Source organism: Ambystoma mexicanum, chromosome 2p, assembly GCF_040938575.1.
Source record: "Ambystoma mexicanum isolate Mex_15411 chromosome 2p, UKY_AmexF1_1, whole genome shotgun sequence".
Taxonomy (NCBI): domain Eukaryota; kingdom Metazoa; phylum Chordata; class Amphibia; order Caudata; family Ambystomatidae; genus Ambystoma; species Ambystoma mexicanum.
Window position 1 is genome coordinate 463523781 of NC_090923.1, and position 12111 is coordinate 463535891.

Genomic DNA, 12111 nt, shown 5'->3' on the forward strand with positions numbered 1-12111 from the left:
ATGAGTCTGACCCTGTTTCAGTGACCTGTCGCGTGATGGCCTGCAACCAGGCATCCTGGCCCTGTTCAGTCCATTCACCTCTCACAAATAGTTTATGTAAGAGGTGCTCTCTGGCTATTTTCATGTCTACTAAGGTCGTCATTCTAGAGATTGGTCTCTGTCCTGACTTACAGAAATTAGTATTTTATTTTTGCAAAACAGACCTTTTTCTTAGAGCGTTCCTATGAGGAGTGCTTTACAGCGTAACACAGCGTGGTGATCCGACCGGATATGTGTATCTGGTCAGCTGGCACGCTGTATTAATCTGCACAAATGGTAGATCTAACCCAAACGTCCGGCACGAGCCCCCAATTTGTAAGAGGATTCAATTCAACACTACAGCTAAGTCAATGCCTAGTCTGGGATACTGAATGGAAACCCTTATTGATATATCTTTATGTCCAGTTCATGCGTTCTGGATGACTACCCCTATATAACACCCCTCTCTTGGAATCCTCCTGACCCCACTGAGCCAAGAAGTAGTTCTGTTTTGCAAGTTAAAAGGTTTAATTGAGAAGTAAAGCAATATATATCTATCACAATTTTTAATAATTAATAATTGAATATCACACTTAATCTGATATGATAAAGATTAACAACGGAGAATCTGGCACTAGCACACCTCTTTATAATCACTAAGGAGTTGACATGAAATGGATAAGATAGCACACTGGTAAATAGGGACAGAAGAATAATGTGATAGAGAATGCTTCAGAGTTCAAATGGATGCAATGTTGAATGAAATGCAGTACAGAAAATAACTTAATAGGATTTCAGCAAAAGACAATGTAATCACTTTCTTGGACAATTCACCCCCCCCCTTTTATGCAATGCAAGGAAATGGAAGGAAGGCACACAGTTCTCAGAAATGCAATCAACTGTGATTCAGTTCACCCCAGCAATTTAGACTACAGAAGTTGAAAACACAGGCCCAAATGCTTTTAAATGTGCTGGAAATGAAGAAAAAAATATGCTAAAATGCTTTTAATTCCCTCTAGAGGTTCAGGGTGAGTGGTATCTAGTTAATATTAGTCCAGGCTCACTTTACCAAGGATCTAGGGTGTAACTAGCAGGTTAAACAAATTTTTGGCAAGTGAAAGCAAGAAAACTGCTGTTTTCACACGTTGAGAAATGTGCAAATCGCGGCAAAATTCGCGAGTGCGTTTTTCACGATTGCGGCAAAACTATATGGGGTAGGAATGCGGTTCTAGGTTCGGAGGATAGCCACGATTCTCAGCTTTCAGAGGAAAGTTACTGCAAGTCTCTAGCACAAACGGTCACGGAGATATGAGCGATTAAATAAAGGTCGTTTTTCAGATTTGAAATTTTAAAGTTCAAAAAGACAAGTGCAGCTTGCAACTAGCAAATGACAAGTGACAGCTTTACAAATGACAGGTGACAGTTAGGAGACAGTTCTACTTAGATTAAAATAGGTTGAATTATATTATTTTAACTAAGAGATTGGTTCTGCACAGTTTTGCTATGTACTCACAATATATTTAGAAATATGCCTTGCCACGGATCTGATCAGGTTTTGGACTGGACTCCGGTTCAGCTCTCTCTGGTTTTGGATACTGCTCTGCTTTCTCTGGGTCTTTCTGCACAGCTTTCTCTGGAGATTGATGGAGGTAAAGTATGGATTTTCCCGGCAGAGCTTCCAGCTGCAAATGGATTTGAAGGTCCCTATCTGTCCTGTCTGTCTGCTTTTATGTGTTTTTTTTTAATGGGTGTGTATGCAGCATCACTAGGCTCTACCCCTCTCCACTTGTCATTGGCCAAGCTTTCATTTCTTCCCTGATTGGGGGAGCTAAGTTGTGTCAGATTGATGTCATTTTACAGCCTGCAGAAAGTCCACTCCTCCTGTCAACTTGCACACAAATCTAGATTTGAACCAAATACATATTTGCAGAGGTACATATTGTTTAAAATTACATGCACCCATCATGCATTACAGGAGGTATACCCTGTTCAAACTCTGCTCTTCCTGGGACCTTGCATTCAGAAATGGCAATATTTTGCACTTTTTAACTGATTTGCAATACCGGACATTACCCCAAATTTACACACATGTGCGCAAGGAGTATGGACATTAGTTGATGAAGTGTCAGATTTTTCACATGCACACATTTTGAGTAATATCCTCTTTTCCGCTAAAACCCCCCTGAACATGCCACCGGTTCTAAAAACCTCTTAAAATGTGGGCAGAAAAATCACAAGAATTATGGTGTCATTTAAATAATTTTCACAAGTCCGTACTATGAGTTATTCATCTTTTTAGAGTTATGTTCTGGCCCCAAAGGGGTGTGGTTTTCCTCCAGCACAAGGTTGAATTTCTGGTTTTTCCAGTTCTGCCAAGCCAGCTTGCTCTCACAGGCAGTGCCCCTCCCCTTTGTCCTTCCAGGAGGAAGCTACATTTACGACATCTGCAATAAACCATCTGCCTGGGTCAGGACAGGGCTTTGTTCAGAGCTCCTGTATTCTGTGGGGGCTCCCCTTAATTCAATTATCAGAGAGATGGCATATCCTTAGTGTGGCCAGCAAAAGGCAGATAGGCCTGGGAACACAGCTGTGACTCAAGTTTCACTCCTGATGGGGGTAGTTGCCAGGCAGAATTCAGTTCCTTAAGCCAGGTTTCAGATAAAATGTCACTTTTTGTTACCCAGTTTAAGTCAAGACAATGTTTACATATGCAGCTAGAATGCTGATTCTAAGTTTAAAACTATGACATTTAAACAATTGCAACCTATGTGACACTCAAAGTAGGTCACTCATTTCTTTTAAACATTTAAATTTGTAGTGTCTTTCAGTCCAAATTTACTTAAACTGCTGAAATCCACAGCTCAGCCAGACTTGTTATAAACCTTCAAATCACTTCACAATATAACTTTACATTGGATCCACCTCTCAGTAAGTCTTTCTTTGGCATGTTTTGGGTTCATTTATTCAGTTTTACACAAAAAAGTAAAATCTGGTGGTTTTAAAACGCCGGCTTTTGGATAGTGGTGAGTACTGGTACTGCACCCATTTTTGGGATTTAAGAAAATTAATTCTCCACAGTTATGGGTTTGCTTTTGGCAATCAGCATTGCCATTCCCAATGGTTTCAGACTACTGTGTGGGTAGTCCAATGGTGGTTTTAGGCAGTGTCCTTCTGTGCCCATAACATCGGCAAAAATGGGTGGCAGCCTATTCTTCATGCACTTCCCTGGGCATTTTCTGGGAAGCTCTGGCCATCATGATGTTTTCCATGTCAATACTGCACAGTTTTGAGGTAGGGCTTGGCTGCGTGGATAAAAACATCCCACAGGCTCTCCTTTAAGGGAACATTGAGGCAACCGGTGTCTGGTCTCTGTGGACAGTGGAAATCATCAGCTGGGCAAAAGGTCTGGATTTTGAATGTCCGGATTTTTGAATGTCCTGACTCTCCCTATGCCTCCTCCTTTTATAAGCAGTATGACATCAGAGGATTTTTAGTATGTGGGCGGAAGTAACCTGCACATACCTCTAAGGTGGTAAAGGTCAGGCTGTGGATGTCGCCACCTGCCTGCAGGCTGATTGGTTCCAAGGAAGTGACATCAGTTTTAGTGTGTGTGTTTTATGATGTGCTTTGTTTCACCACAGTTACTTTTGCCAAAATCAGTTATGAAACAAAACCCTTATATTTACAATTGTTATCCTCATGAAAATCGGATAGGCAGATTTACAAGGAATATGCCATTTCAAATGCCAAGTCTGTGTGATGCTGCTTTGCTTTTCCATACCATTTTGCAGTTTCTCACATGAAACATTTTACCTAAAATTCTACAAATGGCTACACATAGGCCTAACAGTGTCGGACATATTTCCATCAAGTTTCATATCTGTGTCATGTACGCTTTCCCCAGAAATGCCTCTTAACTACCGTTCACGTCCACCACATGTCAAGAAGACCCACATGGTCTCATTTTACTTGTGCAAAAATTACATTACAAACCGTCATAATTTCACATTACTGCTTATTCAGATTATTGAAATAAATGTCTTAATGTAAAAAGTATTTTAAATCAAATGGGCTGGATTTCTTCCCAAATGTTCAAATCCCAAATCAAATGGTCATTTTAAACACAGAACATTTTCAAGTGCAGTTTTAATTTTTGGAGATGACAGCACAGCCATTCTGCCTTTGAATCCTTCTCTTTGGGATCACATGAAGAAAATAAATGCAGCCATTCTCAGGGTGTCTATGTTCCATCTCACCCCATACGTGCTCAGCATACACAGCACAGCCATTATTTTTGTAACTGCTAAAATGCAGTTTTGTGATGCTGGGGAATATGTGCTCAGCAGACACAGCGCAGCTATTATCTTTGTAACTGCTAGCATGCAGTTTTGTGATGCAGGGGATTTCTGCTGGGCTGGTAAATGTACCCCACAGTAAGTTCATTACGGTGGTGATGAGTGCAGTATAAATATTGCTTAACATAACACAACATTGCTGCTCCAACAAACCTTTGTTGTTAAATAATTGAATCATATCAAAGTCAAAGAACAGAGGCATGCACTGTGTGGGTATTGGATTTATTTTAAAATAAAAACAGCTAGTATTTTAGTCATGATTGCAGGCCTCACCACTAGCCATTGGCTAGTGACAATGGACACTTTGCTGCGCATATGTGGATAATTGAGGGAGCGGGTGGATTTTATGATTGACTAGTAGCATGAAACTTTAATTTTTTACACCCTGATGAATGGATGTGATGTTGTAGGTTGATGTTGACGATAAGCCTTGAAGTATTATTTGGTATCAGCTGAAGTGCCCAGATCAATGAATGAGGAAGTCTTGCATAACAGGTACTGCAATATTCGAAACAGGGTAAGATGATCACTTTTACAAGGACAACTAGTTGATAAATTGGCAGATATGGAGTTGTATTTTGCAAGCTGTTGCAAGAATTAAAAGGTTTCTCCAGCTTGGTGGATCTCACTTATGGGTTTAAATTTATGGTCAGAGAAACACCTAGAATGTAGCTCTTCTTGGCCAGGCAATAAATAAATAAACACATCTATATATATAAAAGTGAAAATGTGTTTTTTTGTGGCGGGATTTGTGGCAAAGCTTTGTTCATTATACAATTCCACATTGTTTCACCAATCTGCACCTCATTTTGTATAGTTGCCTGTTAGGACCACCTGGACATTACTAGCTACATGACATTTGGACACCCCACCCCGTTCTGCCGATTTCAGCACAAGTCAAAATTTGTTTGTGGGTTTGTGGGATTATGGCTTGGTGAAGCATTGTTCCTTATACAATTCCACACTGTTTCACCAATCTGCACCAAAGGTTGCACAGTTACCTGTTAGGACCCCCCGGACATTACTGGCTACATGACATTTGGACACCTGACCCCGTTCCCCGGATTTCAGCACAAGTCAAAGTGTGTGAGTTTGTGGCTTGGCAAAGTATTGTTCCTTTTACAATTCCACAATGCTTCACCAATCTGCATCAGATTTTGCACAGCTACTTGTTAGGACCCTCTGGACATTACATGTCACATGACATTTGGACAACCCACCCCCCTCCCCGGATTTCAGCACCTTCACACATGAGACGGTTGCCTGAAATCGGTAAAACATCAATGTGGTCGTAGAAGGGCCGGTACCGAAACCAATAACAAAACTTGAGTTCCAGGCACTAGGATGCACGGTTTCCAAGATAATTGCACTGCACCATGCCAGGATGAGGCAACATGTGGGGTAGAACCTGGAAGGTCCCAGTATGCAGCAGCACACTAACTCTCGCCTCCCCCAACATTTGTTCCGGGGTATGTCAGCCAGCCATGCACGCCCATTCTCAGTGCAGTTTACTTCAGGGTTCAATGCACATAAAGTGATAAGCAAATCGGAACCGCAACCTGCAGGATCAGTGTTATCATGTCTGTCTACAGAACTTGTTCGGAGAACAGGTATTTCTGCTAGTAAATAAATAAGTACATGGATTTGGATGGACTCCCTGGCCATGAACTTCCACTTCTGATGGAATATTTTCATACTTTAGGAGTATCATTTCTCCCCTGTAAATCTATTCCACAGGCTGTGTTATTTTTTGTATGTATCAGCGTGCTTTGGCAAGAGCATGCTCTGCAGGGAGGGGCGGACTACAGGAGGAGCAGTACATGTACTCTATGCTGCTTGTATGTTTTAATCATGGAAATGTAAAAGAAAATGCTAAAGATGATCGACAGGAGAAGTAGCTGTGAAAGATCAAATCATAGCATAAGAAAAAATGGTTGTTCAATAGCAACAAATCAACCACGCCGGAAGTACCCTCGCCGAGTTCAAAAATGATCAGACGACAGGCTTTGAGACTCTCCAACCTAAACCATACTACTGTTTTCTTTAATCCCACATTATCATGTTACACGCACACCCAGGCTGTGATTTTTCTAAGAGGGCTCACGTGGTTTTTAGAGCTGCGAGAGCTCCAGGAGAGAGGAAAAAAGAATGGGCAGCCATTTGAATCAGTGAGTGACAGACTGGGCTTGCGCTCTGTATACATTAATAAATTAGAATTTTAATTGTGTCTCTGACTGCAGGAGATGCTCCAGTACTCTAATATGTACCAACAATTGGCGATGTTACGGAATCTGCAATGTGGCCTCCACTGTTGACCTCTGCAACACAATTCCCATCCTGGCTACGGAAGCTGTTTAGTTTGATCCTTTCAACTTATTTGAATCCTGACAAATAAGCTCACAGCTGAAAGGTCAGCACAGTCACACTTCATCCTCTGGAGCTATTCCTAAGACATCTACACAACAAAGCGCTTCTTTTAGTACCTGACGCTGGCCCTTGCTAGCACAATACCTCATTAAAAATGTCCCCAGTGCAGGACTTTATTAAAAGGCATATGGATCAGCAATGGGTTTACCAAATAAAATGTCCCCAGAAGTGTTAATGTACTCTTTGTTTTATCACCCAACCTTTTTCATTTGATATGAGTGAAGGGTCTCGTTTGTTTAGCAGGTGGTTCAGCTGTGAAACAATAATTTAATTCATCATATTACCAACAGGCGCATTTCACACTTGCATAACTTGCTTCGGTAAATGCATTTTACATTTGTCCGCATGTATTTCGTGCAAAATCACAATTGTATCGTGTTGCCTTTTTGTAATGAGACTGTCTAAATAGAGTATAACTCTTTGTGGGAGCATTTTAGCCAACTATTTAAAAATAAAAAAAAAACTATTTTCCACATTGCAGCACAATGTGCACAACCTAAATCACCATGTGTTGTGTACTTCATGCCAACCAGGGTGTTCCCTTCCAAATAATTGTTCCCAGTCATAACATTTTCCTGCATTGGTAGGGGCAGAGAACGTCTGGATTTTACCTGATTAGACATTCATGGATACAATTGTACGGGTTTATGATACTGCATGTGTCTGTCCAGGATGCAATGTTCAGTCACTGGCGCAGGTGCACAGGCCCATATCGGTCTGCTCTTGGTTTACAGGCACCATGTCCTTGCTCAGCAGCTCCATGCTAGGTGTCTGTAGACCCAGCACTGATCTTCATTGACACACGAAGTAATGGAGGGATTCTGAAGCAGGTGGCTCAGTAGTACATGAGTTGCCGACTTTCAGACCTTTGCTCTTCATCTGTGTGTAAGCTAAGAACCCTGCTAGGTCTCCCTCCATGCACAGGAGAATGGAGCTGCTCAAAGCCATGTGTGTTTAGATTTGGCAGACATGGCACTCTGCATGTGGCATCGCTCCATATTTTTTCTCCATGGAGCTCAAGCAGGGAGGGAGCACTGGAGCTGAGGTAGGAGTTGGATCTGGAGCTAGAATGGCTGAAGCAATAGACGAAGCATTGGAGTTTGAGAAAAGTGGGCTATGACTGAGAAGGGGGGGTTCATGCTACAGCAAGGAGGGATAAAACAGGCAAGCTTGGACTTGAATCAATACAAACGCCTGCAGCTGGAGTGGGGTGGGCTTTGTATTGCAAGTGATGATTACAGATAAAACAAGGAGGGAAGGGGTTGTGCAGTGGGATCTGGGCTGTAGGTGTGGACCCACAGCAGGTAAGACTGGGTAGAAGACAGCCAGATTTAGAGCCAGAACAAGAAGGAATGGGCTGAGCTCTAGAAGGAACGGTGGATTGAACTAGAGCATGGATGGCTGGACTGGAGCAAGGAAGGAGGGATGGAATCTGGATCAGTTGGGAAATGGAGAGTTGGGGCTGGACCAACATAAGACAGAGAAAGGACCCAATCAGTCATTGGCATTAGATTGAAATATTATTATAATATGATTCCATTCTTCATGAGACCATCCTTATTCCCTTCTGTGCCAAACCCACCCATGTCGATCAATCCGTCCCTCCTCCAAACATTATCAACATGATTTCCAGACTAATTGTATTTTTATTTATAACGCTGAGTGTTGGTATGCAACTAATCAAATCACTCATTCATTTTCTGGTATAGTGCTGTGCTGAAGGGAAGACCTCGAGGGGAAAGGCCATGGAGCTTTGTTCACTTATCTTGGTTCCATCAGTTGGGCCTGTATCTTTGGCTACCTTAGATAGAGATCTGAATAAACAGTACTGTCTAATTAAGCTCTACAGCAGTGGGTCAGGTGACTACATTACAGGCTGAGGTAGCACCAGTGGCATTGTGAGGTGTTCTCAAATGCATTATATGCATATTGAGATTATTACCCATCAGGAATAAGGATGACTGTGAACACAGTGCTTCTAGCTGAGTATTTTATAATTCAAAATAATTCACGCTTACAGAACCACGCTTTCACTAACATCCATTGAGTATTTTGGGTATTTTTAGTTTAGCCCAAATGAGGGGAAACGCTTCCCACTTTATATGAGTAAATGAGTAACATGAAATCAAAGATGGCTACCTTAAGGGTAATCTGTGGAATGTTAGCCAAATCAAAAGAATGGGTCTTTCTATTAAAAAAAGGCCAAAAAACAAGTAGCAGTGTTTCAATAATCATAGATTTATTATGCTAACACATGTTTAGGTTGCCATATTTCAACTACATGTAGTCCCCTTTCTCAGGCATGTAGTATGGCCATATGTGCCCGTTTCAGTTTCAGTGGCCTTGAGGATCACACAAATGCATGCCACCGGATAAAAGTCTATAATGGTTTACTCGACTCTGCACCCCATAGCTAATATTAAAGTAAAATAGTTTGGCTAGAATTTGTAACTTCTTTTTTGTATATTGTGACTTTCTTCACCAATTAAGTCGTTCTCATTCATGACATGTTGTCTGCCTGAAATGCGAAGAACTTCTATTTGGGCCAAGCACTAAAACTGACATACGTATTCAATTCCTCCGCATAAATAGACTGATTAACTGAAATGTCCCAACATGCTCGGGCCTTCTATGATATGAAACCTCTATGTGTGCCACTTAAAGTGACATCATGCCTAGGTGCCATCGTACTTGACTCATGTGGAGATTATTCACTACTGAGTCACACATTAATAATGAGGATGTGTGACCTGGTATGTTTCAGAGGAAACGTTATTGTTCACCCAGATTGGTTAACATATGTCTAAATGAATCGAACGTACAAGCTAAACACAAAGTGCTCCTCCTTAAATACATGAACCATGGCACAAATGCAGTGATAATCAGATGCACAGTAATGGTGTGGGTGACTCTGAAGAAAGTGGGTCAGATCCCTGGAGTTGGGACGGATTCTTGGGATTTTCAAAGAGGACACTAAGCCTTAACATAAAGCAGAAACAGGTGTTGTGTTTTCAACTACAACGGTATGTTGCTTTGTACCTTGTAATTTTCACAATCTCAAACATATGTTCCAAAAACATTTCGACATAAGGGAAGAATACGGACTTCCAATTTGTAAATACTAGAGGATTGGGGCAAGCCATGCTTTTTGGAGCATTGATAACTTATTAATGATGGTAGTCATTAAGACAATTGGGAAAATTGTATCACAGAACACATTCTACATAACAACATAATATCTGACCTTTTGCAATCTGTATGTACTACATGCAGCCTCTTAATATACTGACTACAACTATCCATCAATCCTTATACAACTCAGACAACCGAACTTAGAAAATGACAACTGAATAAACAAGAGCATTTATTGTATACGACCACCTAAGCAAGGCTGAGAAAATGGTACACTTTGTGTAACTACTAAATGACGTTCAACGTCCACAATGCACATGTTATATGTAAGAGCTTCCATGAGAACATAATGCAACTAGGATAGCCACATGGTGATTATGATGTCTATTTGTTTTCTGTAGATTCCTAACAAATACATTCAACATCATTAGCTAATTCTGAAAGGGTGTATATGATGATGACATGCCATTAATGAGAAATAGTCTTCCCTCCTTACATCTCCTGATTCCTCCTATCAACCTAATATGTGAGCTCTGGAATGCACAACCTGTCTGTAACAAATCTTCATTACCCCACATGAGGTGGCCACTCCTGCAGATTTTCAGGTGGAATCTGCAACTTTATTTCACTCTACATGCCTGGCCAAGAGAGGGAGAAGGGTAAGTGGGTTGAGGAACATATCCCCACCATCGGCCTCTGTTTCCCCCTCTCTCTTATACTATTATTACATCTGTTAACCCTGGGAGTTTTAACTGCATCGTTTCCCATCTCGTCTTCATCCTTGACTCTAGCTGTGGTCCCAATTGGGCTCATGGGTGACTTCAACCACTGTTAATTGTCTAAGAACCATCACCTCTAAATTGACTCTGTTTAGTTTGAGCACCCCCTGATCTCTCTCTACATCCTCCATACCCACTACTGTGGCAAACCTCGTGGCATAATTTCCTTCACTTATGCCTGCACCCTTTGCACCCTTCTCCTGATAAAGACCTTCATATCTGTGCTCCCTCTCCACTCACCTGACGCTACATTCTCCACCATTAAATGTAAACCAAACATGAATCTCTTGTCCCATATCTTGAAATCAGATTGTCTCTTCCATCTGTTCTTCCACTTCCACTATCGTTATTCAGAAGGTGTTGACAGAGATTAATGCTATATGGTCTACCCCCTTTAAACTCCACTATCCTGTACAATCCTTCTTTCCATATCACCACTATCCCAACCCAGGGATCGGCTCACTGATCCGATAGTTCAAAACTGCTAAGTGCCTCCACCTCCATCACTGGCAAATGTCCCACTGTTCCCTCCTCTTGTCAAGTATTCACATGTCTCCTCTGCTCTAAACCAGTGAATACAAATGGTGAATAATCTACATCAGCACAGGAATGGTTTACAATTAACAAAAAGTAAACTTTGACATATGCCTAAAGTAAACACACATGATGATATATGTTAAGGCTAATGCATCCCACCCACAATTAGCACGTAGACATGCCACACCCCATGGTTAATCCTCAGCACCACGACATTAACCTTTAATGCATCCTGCATCCGGGTTGCCTTTGGTAGGCTGCATGCCTTACTATCTAATGCAATCACACAACACTGCCCTCCTGATTTCAGAACCAAACATGGCGCTTTTTTTTTTAAGCTCAAACCACGTACAAAAAAGCCGAGAGAAAAGAACAGATAGCAATAACGTTGTAACTCACGCGTGCACCTGAATAAATGCTCTTCCCTCACCTGCAGAGCTGGTTGGCTCTCATTCCTTTTGTGAGATTTCAATCCACTCACGTGCTGGCGGTGTAGTAAGAGCTGTCTTGCTACTTGAAGAGCCTAAAAGGAAACGGATAATTGTTTTTTTACTTGAACATATTAGCTCGCGCATACATAATAAACATACATAATAAATCATGAAGATGGCATTTACGATTTTATACTGATTGCCATTTCCCAGTGTGTCTATCATGCATTCCCCACGTAAACATTTAATCAAGTCGTGCCCCACTGTAGCATACTCCCTTAACAGGGTTAAAAACAAAAATACAGTGAGCAGGCTAGTTCAAAAGTCTAAAGAGCAAGCGTGGGGATAGCCTTTGACTTTCATACCTACTGCAAACAAGCAACGTGTTGTCCTTTAAGAGACGCAGCACAGTCAAAACCCAACGTGTGGCAG

General features: G+C 41.4%; 1 protein-coding gene across 11 annotated transcripts in view; it reads right to left on the bottom strand.

The window, feature by feature from the left end:
• Positions 1 to 12111, bottom strand: part of FOXP1 (forkhead box P1) — a 1926958-nt gene that overhangs the window by 543079 nt on the left and 1371768 nt on the right. For all 11 annotated transcript variants that reach the window (XM_069643824.1, XM_069643828.1, XM_069643826.1 and 8 more), the window contains one exon: positions 11679 to 11771. In XM_069643824.1, the coding sequence (XP_069499925.1) occupies positions 11679 to 11771 (93 nt within the window). The remainder of the gene's footprint in view (positions 1 to 11678; positions 11772 to 12111) is intronic.